The sequence below is a fragment of the Anopheles cruzii genome, chromosome 3 (assembly GCF_943734635.1).
Source record: "Anopheles cruzii chromosome 3, idAnoCruzAS_RS32_06, whole genome shotgun sequence".
Lineage (NCBI taxonomy): Eukaryota > Metazoa > Arthropoda > Insecta > Diptera > Culicidae > Anopheles > Anopheles cruzii.
Genome location: NC_069145.1, coordinates 53575885 through 53593243, shown reverse-complemented (window position 1 = coordinate 53593243; position 17359 = coordinate 53575885). Strand labels below are relative to the sequence as shown.

General features: G+C 46.7%; 2 protein-coding genes across 6 annotated transcripts in view; one reads left to right on the top strand and one right to left on the bottom strand.

Moving 5' to 3' along the window:
• The window catches only part of LOC128270597 (mediator of RNA polymerase II transcription subunit 15-like), an 8303-nt gene extending 7467 nt beyond the window's left edge, over positions 1 to 836 (bottom strand). The window contains exon 1 of the mRNA XM_053008008.1: positions 585 to 836. Within this exon, the coding sequence (XP_052863968.1) occupies positions 585 to 836 (252 nt within the window). The remainder of the gene's footprint in view (positions 1 to 584) is intronic.
• LOC128274727 (arylalkylamine N-acetyltransferase 1-like) lies at positions 52 to 17316 on the top strand. Of its 5 annotated transcripts, none has more exons than XM_053013019.1 (6): positions 52 to 802; positions 15055 to 15382; positions 15575 to 15751; positions 16201 to 16353; positions 16447 to 16752; positions 16830 to 17316. In XM_053013019.1, the coding sequence occupies exons 2-6, from the start codon at positions 15278 to 15280 to the stop codon at positions 16932 to 16934; spliced, it is 846 nt and encodes a 281-aa protein (XP_052868979.1). In that variant the 5' UTR covers positions 52 to 802; positions 15055 to 15277; the 3' UTR covers positions 16935 to 17316. The 5 variants fall into 5 exon arrangements, with proteins under 5 accessions (XP_052868979.1, XP_052868981.1, XP_052868982.1 ...); XM_053013021.1 differs by having other exon boundaries at positions 55 to 802; positions 15285 to 15382; XM_053013018.1 differs by lacking the exon at positions 52 to 802 and adding an exon at positions 14140 to 14349.
• The last annotated feature ends 43 nt before the right edge of the window (positions 17317 to 17359 follow it).

The following is a 17359-nucleotide window of genomic DNA, read 5'->3' as shown; positions in this document are numbered from 1 at the left end:
TTCCATCCACCCTTTGAGAGTGGGTCCTCGTTCTGTCCCCGAAATGGTAGCGCGCTGGTTGTTTGGCAACAACCGCAACAACTCGAGACTCGGTGTGTGACCAGCGCTCCAAGGCTCCATCAAGAACGGGAGCCACGGACGCCCCCCTCGTTATCCTGAGCTCCGGGCGCCGGGCGAATCTGGGTGAAACGTGATCCGAGGGCACATTTCTGGGACGGTGTTGAAAGAAAACCGATACATCTTTCGCAGCTCCCAGCCCCCAGCCAGCGGTGGTAGTACACACCAGCGCACCAGAGAGATGGTGCGGTGTTAGTGGTTTAGCAGAATGGGAAAGAGATAAGCGAGAGTGATAAGACTGCGACGCCGACGACGACGACGACGACGACGACGCCGAGAACAGCCAGCGCAAGCTTCGGCTGGCCGAGACGAGACGAGTGCGACGTGCGATACAGTGACGGCAGGACTTTCCCTTCCTTGAGTGTCGTATGGCGTTGGTGGTGACCGGGAAACGGTCTAGTCTGGATAGAAGACGAGCCCTCGGTGGGTGGTGAATTTTCCTTCCCAACACCGAGAACACCGAGTACCGGGAACGAATCGTCGTCAGCACCGGGTATCAGTGAGCTTTCGTCCGGCGAACAGTACGGCCACGAAGTGCCACCCATCGAGGAACCGGTCGTTTCATCGTTAGCCATCGGATCGTTGGACATCGACATCGGAGTGAAGCGCCCGTCCCGTGAACAGTGTGCAATTTGAAATTCGGCTACGTTCCGCCTGGCAAACGATACGTGTGAAATCTGCACAGGTAAGCTGAACTTTTTGGCCTCGTTTACCAACATTTCACGACTTTGGACCGAGCACATGGCGGGGCCAAGAATAACGTGTGCATACATCAACGTTATGTTTCCGTGCCATGCTGACTAAGGTCTTTTTTATGAACAGTGTAGTGATTTGAAACCTCACTCAGTGCCAGTGCAAAGTGCATTCCTAGTTGGTACAGATGCGTTGCTTTTACTTTTGTAATCCAAAACTTTTTGGTATGTTTTCTGGGTATCTGGCCCGCAAAAGTCGTGAATATTTCGTTCAATTTATGCTAGATTTGTGTTCATCGTTAAAGTTGAAAGATGCCACTGGTATAATATCTCTACATAGAACTCATTTTCTCCGTTACTGAAATGTGTTCTTCAATTTCAAAACAAGATATTTTACACCATCGTCGATCAAGTTATGTTGAATCCAACCCCTGTTTAATTGAAATTGGCTCTACTACCACAAACCGAGCTGGCAAAAACCAATTTAAAATATATGAGCCACAGAAAAGTGTAAAGTCATCAGTGGGGGGGGTCCGGGTTCGTGGTGTGGTAAGGGACATCAAAACTCCGAGATTTTGCTCCGTATTCATGGAGACAGCTCGTCGTTGCTGCCCAGCGCCATGTCATGGGTAATTATTGCCGACGATTTCCCAAACTAACGACGCTGCCAGAACGACGAGTTGGGTCGCCATTGTACGGTACTACTGCCACTGTCGAGATTCATAGTTTGTTCTGGAAAACGTGAATCTGCAGAACTGTGGAACGGTGGCCCTCTGGCAGCGTATGTGAAGCTACCCATGACAGCACGTTCTCCATAAACGATAAGACCTTCTATCCATAAAGCACCGCACCGACAGCACCGAAGCGAAAGGAGAATGCTGCAAAAGTAGATTCAGCTGGGACGACATGCAAATAAGCAGCATGTTACGTTTCAAAGTGTGTCCAATCCGACCGAACGTGAACGTGGAAAACTCAGCTTGGTTGGATAGGAAAAAAGCCAACATCACGTTCCTGGTTTCGGAGTGGTCTATGGGGATGGGATTTGAAAAGTTGCTTTTCGCGCGCGTCCATCTATCCATAGGGTCCAGGTCCGACGGGAGCGGGCGAGCCAGGGTCGGAATCGTGGGAAGGCATGACAAACTTGCCGTTTTGCTACTGATTGCCGCTGATAGCACGTTTTCCCCCGTTTTATAGCCAGCCGGATGGGAGCCAACAGGGAGATATTTATTTACCCGTATTTATCTATATAAGCCGCCGAAGAAGGTCCACCACGGGTGCCGATGGGTGCCGGGATACTATGTACGAACGGGATGCCTGAATTGATTCAGATCGGATTGGATTCGGTACCGGGGTTTGCCTTTTGCTTTTACTTTCACTAGCACCGCGTTTTTCGAACGCTTCCGTACATTAAACGTTTGCACACCACATCGTCGAAGCGAATCCTGTTAACCCTTATCAACAAGGAAGCCAAGGAAGCCAGGACCCTCCAGAGCGGGCTGACGCTGGAGCGTTCTGAATGCTGACTAATGTTTTATTTGATTTTATTTGACCAGACCAAACCATCCCTCGTCCGTTGGATCTTCTTAGCGGCGTGAACGGCAGAAGATACCCGGATGCTCCCAACCGGATCGCCCGTTCTCGCGCTGCCTTTCTGGGATTACTGTCCCAATTCAAGAAGTTGATTTTTCGCCTCTTCTTCTGGCAGCATCGCCGGGCACTCTTTCCGGTTTTCCGCGAAAGAAAACGACCGAGTACATAACAGCCAGTTCGGGCGACGCCGGCTGCCGCCGCTGAAAGTGTTACAACTGGCTGCAATCTATCCGTTTTGCCAACCCTGGTTCATTCCGAACCAAAGTTCCGGTTCGCTCGTTCCGTGCGGATTATGTGCGCTGGAGCTGTTGGGAGTCATGTTTTGCTATTCCGAAGCTAAAATCTCGACGCTTTGGGAAGCGACACACATGGAGCTGCGGCTGCTGGAGAAGTGATTACATATCGGCAAACCTATGTTCGTATTTATATTCAGCTCAGACCCGCCGACCCCAGGACACCTGCTCACTCGACCTATTCGACGAGACAGAATCCTATTTAACCTGATTGCAAATGAAATCAAATGATTTCGTAATGGGCTTTTCGTCAACACACAGTTTTGGAATTCACAGTAATATATTCCGCGCTGCTCGTATCTGTATGTGGGAAATGTATCTCCTGACATAGGCAAATAGCGGGATGGGATGCATACGGAAATGTGGGTTGTTATCTATTCGCTTCGAATGAGTAGAATCGAATGTGAAACTGGAGGTGCTTGGCAACAGACAAGTGATTGTCGTTACCTTTAAATTCGATATTAGGTTGGCTATAAAGAAATCCATTGTTTTCTCGGCAGATGGCTTCAGTGATCAACATCTCATAAAGTATCGATCAAACAATGTCAAGTTTATTTCAAGGTGACACTTCACACTTAAAAACTGTTATTCAGTTTTTCTTTGCTAAAGGCGAAAATGCGAGACAGGCCGCTGAAATTGTGAATGGTGTTCGTCGATTCTGTTCAGACATTCTATATGTTAAACATGCACCTCGCACACACAGGCCCGTCGAAGAAAATGTCGAAAAAGTCGAAAAAGTCACAGAAATAATCGAAGTTGATCGCCATGTCAGTAGTCGCCCATTATCGCCCAAGAGCTAAGGATTAAGCAACAAACAGTTTTAAGCCATTTGTGCAATGTTCGATTCATAAATAAGCTCCATGGTTGGGGGCCACACCAATTAAAATTTAAAAAAACCCAGATGGATCGAATTTTCATGTGCGTATCTTTGACCAAAGGGAATGAATCATTTAGAAATTGGAGATTAGAAATGGGACAAATACGACAATAATGTGTCTAAACAATCGTGGCCGTAGCTTGGTAAAGTAGCTCAAACGGTGGCGAAACCAGAACTAAGATCCAGAAAGGTTGTAATGTGTATCTGGTGGGACTTGAAAGGAATCATTTATTTTGAGTTGGTTCCGTATGGATCAACACTAAATTCAGATCTCTACTGTCAACAACTAGATCATCTGAAGCTAGCGATTGACCAGAAACGGTCAGAATTGTTCAACATCAGGACAACAAAAGGCTACACACGTCTGTAGTGACTCGCCAAAACTCCGGGGGGTTGGGATGTTTTAATGCATCCACCGTATGGTCCGGGCCATGTACCAAGCGATTATCACCTTTTTCGCGCATTGCAAAACTTCCTTAGTGATAAGACATTGGTATCAAGAGAGGACTGTAAAAATAGATGTTTAGAGTTATGCTCCAATTAGTGCCAAGACTTCTATAAGAGAGGCATCATGAAGCTGGAAAATAACAAAAAATTGTACAACAAAACGGTGCATATTTGAAGCAAATCGGAGCATCGGAAACATCTTAAATAAAGTTTTGAACTTCTCCCATAAATAATGGAGTGGATTCAGTTTAGCCAACCTAATATAATTGATGCTCGGTCGTTCATTTGTTCAATTCCGAATGGGAACTGATACAATAGAGAGTAATCACTAACAGTTACGTATAGCCTTCGTTTGATAAGCCCAATGAGTAGCGTAAACCATAATCTCCATAGCCGTCATTGATGACATTAAACCAAACGAAGCGCAGCGTATTTGCAATTGAAAAGACCAATTTACAACAACACTGTTGCGGTATCGCCTTCCAATCGGGGCCTGATAAATGATCTGTCGCCAGCTCAATAATCTTACTCGACACATCGAGATTAGCATATAGATTGTAGTAAGTTTTCCCCTCTCCGCCCGGTGGCAACCGGTGGCAATTTATTAAGTTTGCCGCGTGCCGCGTCGGAAAAATTTAGTACACCGATCAACGATCTGGCGCTGCGAGGAGGAGTGTCAATGCAAAAATGGCTGGCCACTGGCCAATGAATGAAAAAATGATCGGGAAAGAAATCAGAGACACACGATCTGCGTGCCTCCGCAGCGCCATCGCATGTGCCGCCGATATCCGTGCCAGCGGGTCCCATTAATTAGAATTACAATTAGAATTAGAGTCCGCAACATGGACAGCAAACCGAAACGGAAAGTGGGTAGATTATGCTATAAATAACGTCATCTGTCGAGTTGCCGGCGCCGCCGCCGCCGATGTTGCTCCGGACCCAGCTCCGGTCCGGGGCTACCGTCTTCGTTGGCGGCGGCGGCCAGTGGCCCCCCTGGGAGCGGGACTGTGACTGTGACCCTCGACCACTGCACGGGAAACAACGGTTTGCACTGATTATCGCCAGCCATGACCTTCTGCCTTCGTTTAGCCCGCGGTAAGTGCAGCGTGCGGCACAGCTGGGCCCGGTATCAACCCTTTTCCACCGAAAGCACGCCCGATCCCCGTGGGTCGTTCACACACACACACACACCGAGAGATCGATTTGCCCCTCGATAGAGATAGTCGCCAATCGCGGGCATCGTTCCGCAGGTGTGCTCGGCAGCCGGTCGAGCCCCTGTGCCGGTCACCGGTGCTGGACTGTGTCGTGATGAAGAATTGGCACCCTCACGCGCCGTTCCGCGCCGGGAGAGCTTTCCGCGAACGAAACCAATAAACAAGTATGTCACTTCAATGTTTTCTGGTCGGGAACTGCTCTCCGCACGCAACACTGCTTGAAGGATGGCCGGCACGGCGCACGGTGAAGGGTTTTCCAGGAAGCTCGCCTCGGAAGGACAACTTTTACAACCTCACGCGGAACGGACGGAACATTCAGGGGGTTTGCATGGCCAATTTTTTTATGAAATAATACTATATGCTTTACTACTTTTTCTTATCCGGCACCGAGGGGTGCAGACAATGTTTTGATCTTCTGTTGCTGTCTGTAACAATGTGCTTTTTTATGACCCCCTGTGACACCAGATGCCAGAACAAACTATTGAAAAATTTGATTTCATTTTCCAAGTTTTTGCCACAACTTTGCACCCGTAAACTCTCGGGACCAACTTGAAGGGCTAGTTTTTGGGAGCGGTTTTCAGTTTACCTTAAACAACTTACAACCCTTGGCAGGTAATGGTGGCGGACAGTGTGAGGAACAGACTGACTTCTGATATTCGATATTCTGATATCTGTAGATTCGCATCTTAAAAAATGTATTATTAAATACTGATACCAAAAAAAATTCGTTGCTCCGTTGTTTCGACTAAAACAGTGCTTAGACCATAATTTGGCAGTTAAATACAAGATACGCTTGTACGGCAAACAGTACACAACTGTGAAGGACTAATTCAACCAAAATCTCAATAGAACCGAAAAATACAGGTTTGAAGAGATAGATTTGGAGTATTTTTTTTAAATTACAAAACACTTAGTTTCAATTTATAAAACATACAAAGATTTTTTAGAAAGAGAAACAGCTATAAAAAAAAATACATATTTCAAGAAAGCATTCAGTATTTTGAAAATAGGCCCTATAGAGTTCAACGACAATTTTGCGTTACTAATTACGCCATCGTTAAAACGTCCACCTATTACTTTTAACCCTTGGGTAGTTGCCACTTTTTAATTCATAAGAGTTCCAAAGATTTGCCATCCGCCGGGACATGGGTTTCCATATCATCCCGGTTGAGAATCAGCCACTATTGCTGATGAGTTGAACCTGGTTGCAGTATTTTTAACCAAGATTAATGGCTGAAAACTGCAAAACAAAAAACCAATCAACCCAAACGTTCGGACCTTTGTTCGGACCTCTTGGGCACGCGTGCGCACGCTTCGCTCGCAGCCACGATCATACGCGGGGTATTGCTGTGCACCCCCACCCCCCCGGGGGCTGGGCTGGCGTGCGTTAGACAATATTAGCACATTCGATACGCCTAACGTGCCGCCCCGAACGACCATCGGAAACAATCGCGCGCCCACAATCAACCTTTGCGCCTTGCGATAAGCTCCGGGCGCGCAAAGTAGCCGCGGATCGTGAATGGTCGCCTATTGATAAGTCGCTTTTGGAGGCGGCAGGAAACAATGGTCGTCGTCATGGTGCCGCCGGCTCTAGATAAACGGAGCAAATTGAGTATTTGTGTGTGCCGCCACCTGCTACGGTCCACCGGACCAGGACGGGTGGTCGGCTGCCAGCCCTACCGTAGGGTCGGTGCAGTGTGCACGGCCGTTAACCTTGCACCGGGCGGTGGGTGAGCGAAAGGAATCGGGGCACAAACAACCCGATAACGGGTCCGGAGCGCCCCCGGAAGTGGATGCTTGACCGACGGGGCCAGAGGGCCAGATCGCGCTGGGTTTTATCGGGTCCGAAGCGTCACGACGAAATCGGAGACGAGCGGCACGAAACAGGTTAGCAAATACACTGACTAAAATTGAACGTAATTAGATGGTTACTACGGCCCACTACAATAGCAGCAGCAGCAGCAGCACCCCCCGGTAATGTACGAGGAATCGATTGTTGCCGCTTTGCATACTGGACTGGCCGCGTCCGGGGCGTGGTCAAAAACGGTTGCCCAACGGTGAAGGGCGTTTTTTTTTGTGTTGTTACATTTTAGAAGTCGTTGTACCGGTGAAACGCGTTGAAGTGTTTGAGGTCTTACATCTGTTCGAAGTTCCCTCCTTAGCGCTTGTGCGTGGGGCGGAGCCCGAGTCCTTATCGGATGCAACTTTGGGGCCTTGTAACCTTACAACGAGTGTTTCCGCCAACCGGGTACGAAGCTTCGGTCGGTTAATCGTGGCGTGACCACCCTTCTTGGCCGCATGTACAACATCTACTCTAGAGGTGTTAACAAAGCCCCTCCCTAGGCCCTAGGCATCAAATGATTTGGAGCTGTCAGCATAAATCAATTATCATTGACACCGCGCAAATACCATCTGCTTCGCCGGTAGCTGCGCCAAGGGTAAATGTTTATCACATCGCCCTGAGTACGACCAACCGCCACACGCTTCCTACTCACTTTTTTGCCAAGAAATCCAGGCCTGCACCACTATCCGGTACGGCCCGGGCCGGTCCGGCCCAGCGAGACCTTTGCCAGCGTGGAAACTCGCGTGGAATTAAAAAATTACTTTAATTGCCGCATAAATAAGCGCCCGATCACGATCAATCGATCGCGGTGCAGTGCGCACGCCGCGGCCGTTGCCAAGTGTCAAACTGCTACAAAAAATCAGTTAACCCACCCACTTGGCTCTAATTTTTAACCCTTTACACCAGCCAGCCATCCTTCGCGCCATGCTTGCCGAGGCTGGGGCGCGAAAGGCACTTCAGGCTGTCGTATCACGCGTGCCAACCGCTCCACATACTGGCGCACATGGCACGCGCCAAACGGGTTATCGGTGAGCGTTCGCCGGGTGGTTCGTGGCTCTTTTTTTCTTGGCTCCCCTCAACGGGCTCAGCTGTCATTAAACGATATTTATGTTTCCCCTTTTGTTTTACACAATGCAAAAACTCGATCGCCGCGCGCGGCACGCGAATGCTGTCGCGGCGCTGCTTTTCGAAGGTAATCAGAGAGCACACTTCCGTAAGACGATCCTGCCTGTGTCCGGCGGGCGACACTCTAACGCTAGGCTAGCGCTAGGTGGCGGAGATCCAGTAGATAATCGGCTCCGGACTTCACGGCAATCGATAGCTATCGTTCAGTGCTTAACATTAATATCGCGGCACCATGCGCGCCAATTAGGCCGGCACGCGCCAGGTCGTTCCGGAGCTTTACCGGTGGCAACGAGCAAAAACGAGCCCATACGACGAGCCGCCGATGTCGGTGAGTTGATAAAGCAACAATTCACCGACACCACCTCAGGTTTACCACCTGACTTGGTGGACTTGGAAAAGTGTAGAGCATCGAACCAGGAATGGCGGTAGAATTGAGGAGTATTAAAGGAGTACAAACATTACTGGCATCAGGGAAATACTGGTAGCCGTCACTCAACTATCATCTGTCCGTTGGTCCGTCGGCCAGACAAATGGCGTCATTCTAGTATTGTCATAAAAAAATGAAATCTTAATCTATGATCTCTTTTGCAAAATTTGTCTCAAGTGCGGTGAGCCACCTTTGCCAAATCCGCTCTCTTCCTTTAGCAACGTTGGCACGCGACACGCCAAGGAGACTGGCAGGCATGGCAAGGAGACTGGCAACCATTTCCATTCGTTTTACGACTGTTTGTGGATTTTGTGCCCCTTGCTCTTGGGTTGCTTTGTTTTTTGTAACCTACCCGTTCTGTTTCCGACCATATGCCGGCCGAGATTGTATCGTTTCGATCTGAGGCAACTGCGTGATGGAGCTGCATTGACACTACGACGGCCAATGCGAAATTATGAGACGAACAAACATTCATCACACGGCGCGTGCCGCGCGTCATTAATTCACTTCTCCTAATGGGCCCACATGATGGGGCAAGTTCAACAACAATGCTCTCCCGGCTAGGTGTTTTTCAGGATGATTGGGCTGTTAATTTTTAATTTAAAATCAATTCACTTTACGATTGCGTGAACAAAAGGTTTTAAAATAGTAGGACCCAGTAGGTGCGCCACCATCACTCACCACAGGGTTAGCAGTGTGAAAGGACACTAGCGAACGCATGGGTGATTTCCTGGTTGAAGCAGCTTTCAATCCCTGGCCACCTGGCGCACTGCTGCCATAGGGCCACCGCCGGGTGAGCATTTGTTTCCCACGGAAACTCTAGAACTCCGGGCTCGGCTTCACTCGGGTCCGAGCGGACCTCTAACCTTATTAGCAATCGGACGGATCCATCTGTTGTGACATTATTCAATGGAAGGCTCCCAGTGGCGCTGCTGAAGTTGCCACGACCACTGAGCTCTGGGTGCCTACGGAGGGGTCAGTAGTGTACGTATTACGGAAGAGATTTCCTGTAGTTTTTGTTTCATTCTACACTACAGTCGGCGTCCCGCGGGTCCCCTTGGAGAACCAAAGGGGTGAGCAAAACATAGCTTCCAATCCATGCAATGATATCATGCAAGCGGATATTAAATATCCGTCTGGTAAACAGCCGGCGATCTGTTTATGGTGAGGTTATTGTTTCGTGTTCGTGTTTGTTGTCGCCTGCGTCACATCCAATCGAACGGTAGAACCCGGGCGCGCAATCTGGCGGTCATAGCGTCGTCTAGGTATTCTTGATTATTTATGCAGCATTTATGGAGATCATTACCAAGTTACGGGGGCCAGTGGGACATGACTCAGAATTCAATTTGTCAGTCCCAGGCCCGAAATGGTTCGACAAGTGTGCACCGCTGCTGTTTGGGTGGAACAGAAGAGAAAAATATTCCTAAAACTTCAAACTAGGTGTTTGATAATATCGAACAAATTATAGGGCAAGAATCACCCAATTCAATGTATTCTCTTTTAATGTGCTACTGACGAGTAATTCTTAGTACAGTATTTTGTATGAAAATAAAAGATACGTTAGAAGTTGACATAAACTGCGCCATTTTCTTCAAGTTCTTATCACTCGAAACACCCAATCACGACTGTATGCAAATCCGGTGTTCCACATACAACACACTGGTGCATATTCTCTGGCCCTCTGGGTGGTTTGTACATAAATTAAACCCTCGACAGGATCGGATCAAGCCTAGGTCATCGATTTGGTCGCGTGGCTCACGACGCATGACTGGATACGCGGTTGCAACGCCGACGGCTGACAGTACGAATAATTGCTAAAAAGCCGGATTTTGATTTAATTACCAATCACCGGCTCGGCTCAAGATAGGATCAGTGCCATTTAGGGAAACAATGTGTATTTAAAAGTAATTTTGCGTCCGGCAGTGACCGATGGGTCTTGTTTTTCGCTCGCTGTCATTTTATTTCAATGCGGAAATGGCGCACTGAATTGGAATTGAATTCGACGGATGAGGTTGTCGGACAAATCGAAAAGTAAAACAGTTGAAAAACTATAGTCATGAATTTGTCGTTGTCACTGTTAAATAAAACGGGTAGATGAGTACACGCGCTACCAACAGGATATAAATTATTTATGCTACAAAACAGCAACATGCAAACAGCACATGTTTCGTTGGCTGTGGTGTGGAAAATTCAAATAAATCAAAAACCACACAAGAACCCGACAACAGCAAAGAGACAAAATGTAGTGAACCCGTACGGTTATTCACACCCGTTCATGAAACCGTGAGAATTCACGTTGGTCCAATATCGGGTCGCACGATAAAGCATTAACCCGCGCTGGTGGGACAACTGCATTAGACTCGATGCAGCTGTGCAGCGGAACACAGTTTCCCTACCATTTCTTTAGTGCATCAAGTGAAAAATCTATTAAAAACGCCAGAAGCGGTACCATGTGGTGCGGCCCTTTGAAAGGATTGAGTGGCACATGCGGGTTTGAGGTTAACCAATAAGAACAAAACCATCGATTCTAGTAGCCACAGTGTGTTCGATTGCCCGTTGCCCGTTGTGGTTCTATAAATACAGTCGCACACGGCAGAGATAGCGCAGCTGGAAGGACAGGAAGGTGGTCGATTTTTGCGCAGGAAACCATTGAGAATTGTATTTTTAGATTAGCAGAGACAAAACCCTAACCCTAATGTGGCCAGCCCACCAACGGTTTCGGGCGGTGTGTGTCCGACGAGGAGATGAGACGCGGCTCGGCCATCTATCAGCTGCCAACCACTGCCGCAGCACTGACTGTGTCTGTTATGTTGCTTCCACCGTCCGCGACAGAAGCGCAAGCGAGTCAATTTGATAGTTGGTGACCGGTGGTCTTATGGTGGAGCAAGATTTTTGGGAAGAGCTTGTGTGTGCCAGTTGTGCTCATTAACGATGAAACCGCGACCACTGAAGTGATTGATGTTTCCGTAAAACCCAAAAAAACCGCGGAATTGAACGACGACACGCTATTCACCGGCACCGGCATCCTCGACAGGTAACAACGACAAGGAAACATCTGTAGCAACATATATTACAGGCCAGCCTCCGGTAGTGATCGGGCGTATACCCCCCCATACGATTGCACCCTGCAGCCGGACAGGAGCGGACTGCGTGTCGGGAATAATCGCGAAACGCTCAAGGTTTTTTGAGGTGGTTTATAAATAATATTGCCGAGGGCCTTTTTCGACTTTTTCGAGTTTCTCCATAAACCATTCAACGCTCGGTTCGGGCTCGTTCTGGAGCATGAAATGTGAGAATCGAGGAAATACCTTGAAAATCTATTCTTGATCACTGAATCAGCACCGGTCGGATAGGTTTTTAAGTTTGTTTTTGATCCCGATACGGGAGAACCTCCTGGGGCGCCCTCCCCACTGCTCCAGCAATGGTAATGATTGACAGCATTCACTTTAATTTTTTACCTGTTGGCACCGATGCTGCTTTATTGTTTTATAGTTGGCCAGCCAGGTAAAACCCGTTTCAGTTGATCAATCGGTTAATACCGGATCGGGTCAATATAGCTCCAGATCGTTATTAGGACCTGTTATTTGTGGCCAAACTATGCTCGGATTATCCTGTTAATAAGACACAAGGATTATAGAGTCGTAAAGCATTATGGGACTGGATCACGAGAAACCTGACACGATTCCCAGCTACCATCAAGAGATATATTTGTTTTTTCAAGGACGAACGTTAAGCGTCCTCTGACCGTGACACGAACAATTGAAAATGTTAAAATTTACAGTCTTTTGAAGAAGTTTTTTTTCTCTATTTATATTCCACTATTTATATGTCAGGAGATCAATTCAAAAAATTACCAGTGCAATTCACTTGATATTATCAGGTGTACAAATAGAAAACCGCCGTTTTCCTATAGGCGGTGCTAGCAGCAGCAAATTAAACGATAAAAATATGCAAAACCCTGGCAATGACAGTTGAGGCATCTGTCAACAACTCCACAAAATCTCGTTTGTTTATTTTCACTCTGCTTTGTGTTATTCATGTGCGAACATGGCGCAATTTGAGCCGAAAAAGAGCCATTTGCGGGAAGTGTTGCTTTTTGTGTTTCATACTAAAAACAATGCAGCTGAAGCGCATCGAATGATAGTAGAAGTTTATGGTAAAGCCTGCATTAGTGAAAGAACGTGTCGGGAGTGGTTTTGCAAGTTCAAAAACGGCGATTATGACGTGCAAGACAAGGAGCGTCCCGGACCGGTGAAAAAGTTCGAACATGCCGAATTGAAAACTTTGCTGGAAGAAGAACGCAACAGGAACTTGCATACTTATTGGGGGTGACGCAACAAGTAATATCGCATCGGCTAAAAGCCCTAGGAATGATCCAGAAACTAGGATACTGGGTGCCGCACGAGTTGAAGCTGAGGGACATCGAACGGCGCGTTTGCATTTGCGAGCAACTCCTTGAACGGCAAAAAAAAAAGGTTTTTTACATCGCATCGTGACCGGGGATGAAAAGTGGATACACTATGATAACCCAAAGCATAAAAAATCGTGGGGACTTCCCGGCCATGCATCAACATCTACAGCTAAACCGAACATTCATGGCTCGAAGCTGATGCTCTGTATTTCGTGGGACCAGCTCGGCGTTGTCTATTGCAACCAGGCGAAACCATTACAGGAGCCCTGTATCGCACACAACTAATGCGGCTGAGTCGAGCGTTGAAGGAAAAACGGCGTCAATACTGAGAAAGACACGACAAAGTTATTCTTCTTCACGACAACGCTCGACCACATGTTTCCAAAGTCGTGAAAATATACCTGGAAACATTAAAATGGCACATACTACCCCCCCGCCCTACTCTCCAGACATCGCCCCATCAGACTACTATTTATTCCGATTGATGACGCATGACCTGGCCGAGCAGCGCTTCCGTTCTTTCGAGGACATCAAAAATCGGATCGATGAATGGATCACGTCGAAAGATGAAAAATTTTTCCGACGAAGAATTAAAAAGCTGCCCAAAATGTGGGAAAAAGTTGTGGCTAACAATGGCAATTACTTTGAAGAATGAGTTTGTAAGGAGTTTTTTACAATAAAGCCTCAAATCATGAGAAAAAACGGCGGTTTTCTATTTGTACACCTGATATATATTTTTTGTATCCTATAGGAACGGACTGGGCCGTATTTATGTAGCATAAGATTGATGTAGTTGCCATTTTAAACAGTTCATCTTTCATAGCTGGTAATTGAATAGATACAGTACTTTGTGAACTTATCGTGTAGCATCTTAGGAAATCGGATCCTGCCACAATCACAGTGCTGGAGGTGCACCGGAACTAGCGATTATTCTCAATCGCACCAGTGTGTGTACACTATCACATCGTGCGTCCCTCACACACCGACACGCGCCAAGAGCTTTAGCGACCGGCAGGAACGAAGTCGCGTGTTGCGATTGTAGTGCAGTATAAATATGAGCGCCAATTCTAATAAAAGCTCATTGCATCGGCTAACCCTACGGTGTACACTGCGTTTCGGAGGCGCTCGCGAAATTCCACAAAAATCGTGTGCTTTGCTCACAGTAGTAGTCGCACGTTCTATCGGCTCACGAGTTCAAAAACAACTGTGGTAGTCGCGCGCCCGTGAAATACAGTTTCGAGCCGAATCCGTCAGCTGGCTGGTTATCACCCACTGCTCAATAAGTGCAATACATTTTTTTTTTTCAAACTAAAGTGAGTGAAGAAACAGAGTTTACTCGCCGAGAACGGAGATCGGTAACTGAGCTTTCAGTGGTCAAACTGTTTGGTTGCAATATTTATGTTATTGCATTTGCGTCTGTATAGTTCCATAGTGTGCAAAGGGGTGCGATCCGACCTGATTGTGTTCATTTTCGCCAAAGTGTGGCGGTGTTATTAGCTGTACTATTACTTACGCCACGTACTATTAAGCGCCACGATTTGACAAACTACAGGAATCAGTGTTAGCTTATCCGCGGGGGTTTCTTAGAAACACACGTGAGTCTCAAGTTGCCTCAAGTAAATGGGGCGCAGCAGGTGTTGTGTTTGCCTGCAGATTAGTAGACGAAGCAATTTCCTTGCCACACACAATAGCATTAGCTAATATACGATGCTGGGAGCGGCGGGATAGCTCACGTTCCAGCCCACTCTGCTCTGTGAGGAACGACCACACCGGAGCATGCGGGGCAACTGAAATCGAGCTAATTGTTATGCACCGCTGATCGGTTGCCAGGGATTGATCGTGATCAGGGCGGCCCTTTGCAGTGGTGCACCGCGGCACGGTCGTCTCGTCTTTTGAACAGAGGGAACCATTTGATATTCCTTTTTATTTTTAGTTTATCCGCGATTCTGTTGCTGTAGATTTGTTTAGCCATTTTTTAAGTTGTTCTTTTACCCATTTTATGTGTTATTTCATTTCAGGTAAAAAAAAGATTCTGTTTTAGCATAAACACTCCAAGTACCCGGTTACGCTTGCTCTCCTGTATGCATGAGAATTGATTAATTAGGTGTAGAACAGAAGAGCGAATTCAATACCGATCATATTTATTTGTCCGTTTGTGACATAAACAAACACACATTCCGTCGCATCTATATTTCATCCTCACATCTGTGCTCAATATCGAATTTTTTTCGATCAATCAACATGAAAGTTGAAATACAAAATCACGTCGATCATCTTCCGTCGATCAGCGGTGTCACCGTTCCATCCACTCATGATCCTCACCTGTTGGATGAAACATGTCTGATGGCAAGTATTACTTTACCCGCACACCACCTCTTAACGGAAATGCTGCGCTTTTAACAACTAGGCAATCCCTTGGAGAGGCACTAATCGTCTTTTCATGTATACTACATTCTAATCATCAGTTGTTTGCCGTGACTATCAATTAACTATTGCGCCCGTTCGTATCTATTGTTAATGTTTCCCATGTGTTTTCAGCTTTCCAACCTGTTGGCCAAAGGCGGCCGGATGGCGTCAAAGACCCCCATGACCTGCGATGGAGCAGAAAAGGAAAGCATGGCCTTGTCGGAGATTGACCGGGAACTTTCAATTACAGTTATTACTGAGGCCGACACCGAAGATGTTCTAGATCTCTTGAAACGGTTCTTTTTTAAGGTAAACCCATAAACAGATGTTTAACTGTCTAATTCGTCGATCCCAACAAAACTTGTAACTCGAGAAATCGTGTGCCTCTTGTTAACATTTCGCACGCCAATCTTTCGCTTCTGCAATGATTTTCTTTAGTCTTTTGAATAATAAGCCTCTTTGATTTTCCGAACGATCTGAGCGCAACATGAGAAAACGATGAATAAAACATGAAAACATACCAATTTATGCACCTCAGCATCCTCCACCCAACAGCTTTTTATGGTACCTGTTAACCGCTATGTTGTGTAGTCCCTTCATCCATTCACAATATTTTTCGTTACGAAAATAACTTCTTCTTTCCTTTCGTCAGTGAAGTATGCAATATCAATGCGCATGTTTTGCATACATTTACTGTACATAATCAAGTACTTATGGGTAAGATAAAATATACTTACTTATTAATTTTCTCTTTCCAGGACGAGCCCCTCAATACGTACATTCAGCTCGGTGAGTGTAAGGAATTGGAGAACTACTGCACCAAAAGCTTGGGGGAAAAGTCGTCCTTCAAAGCGGTTAACGGTAGAGGCGAAATCGTTGGGGTAATTCTCAACGGGACCATCATGAAACCGGTATACTAGTGCTACTTTCATCGCGACTAAGCATTGCTACCTCTAAAACATTTATTCTAATTGCTGATTCCGTTAAACTATGTACTCAAACAGCAACCCGGAGACGACCCTTCGCCGAAACTGGCAGACAAATGTGAACATCCCAAGTTTAAGAAAATCATGGCGATGATGGACCACGTGGATGAACAGTTCGATATCTTCGAGCTATATCCGGAAATCGATCGGTTTTTGGATTGCAAAATTATCTCAGTTGACACACGGTACCGTGGTATGGGCATTGCCGGTATGTTGACCGATCGTACGCTTGAATATGCATCGCGGAACGGCATTAAACTGATGCACGTCCTATGCAGCAGTCACTACTCGGCGCGAGTGATGGAAAAGATGGACTTTGGTGAGGTACTGTTGACTTCCGCACATCTGCTTCTGAGTTGCCACCGAACTGCCTTTAACTTCCACCCAACTGCTTCTTCCAGGTGTATCGCATGGAGTACGCGGACTATCGCGTTAATGGCGAGCAAGTGTTCGATCCCGAAAAACCCCATGTAGCGCTGAGAATTCTCACAAAACGGTTGGATTAGTAGTACCGCCGGTAGAGTGCCACGCTAGTCTGGTCAACGCTAGGTACACAAAAGCAACAACGCGATATCTCCTCCGCAGGGCAGAGTATTGGCAAACGATTTTAATCACCCATTTAGTCGTTCATACAGTCAATTACTCACGAATGTCGACACTCGGGATGCGTAGCAATGAAAGAAATTATACAAAAAATCATAAATATGGTACTATGTGATAACGTTTGTGTATTAAATGTGCATCATTTAATTAGCATCGTAGAGGGTAATTTGGGAAGAAAACAAAAACCAAAAACGCAATGGTGAAGGTAATGAGACATTTTTATGAATGTTGCTTCTAAATGTGTACTTCAGTGAACCATAAGATAATTATATATGCCCATTGCTTAAACCAATGCAAATGGAGTAATCATTTGTTGAATCCGAAATCA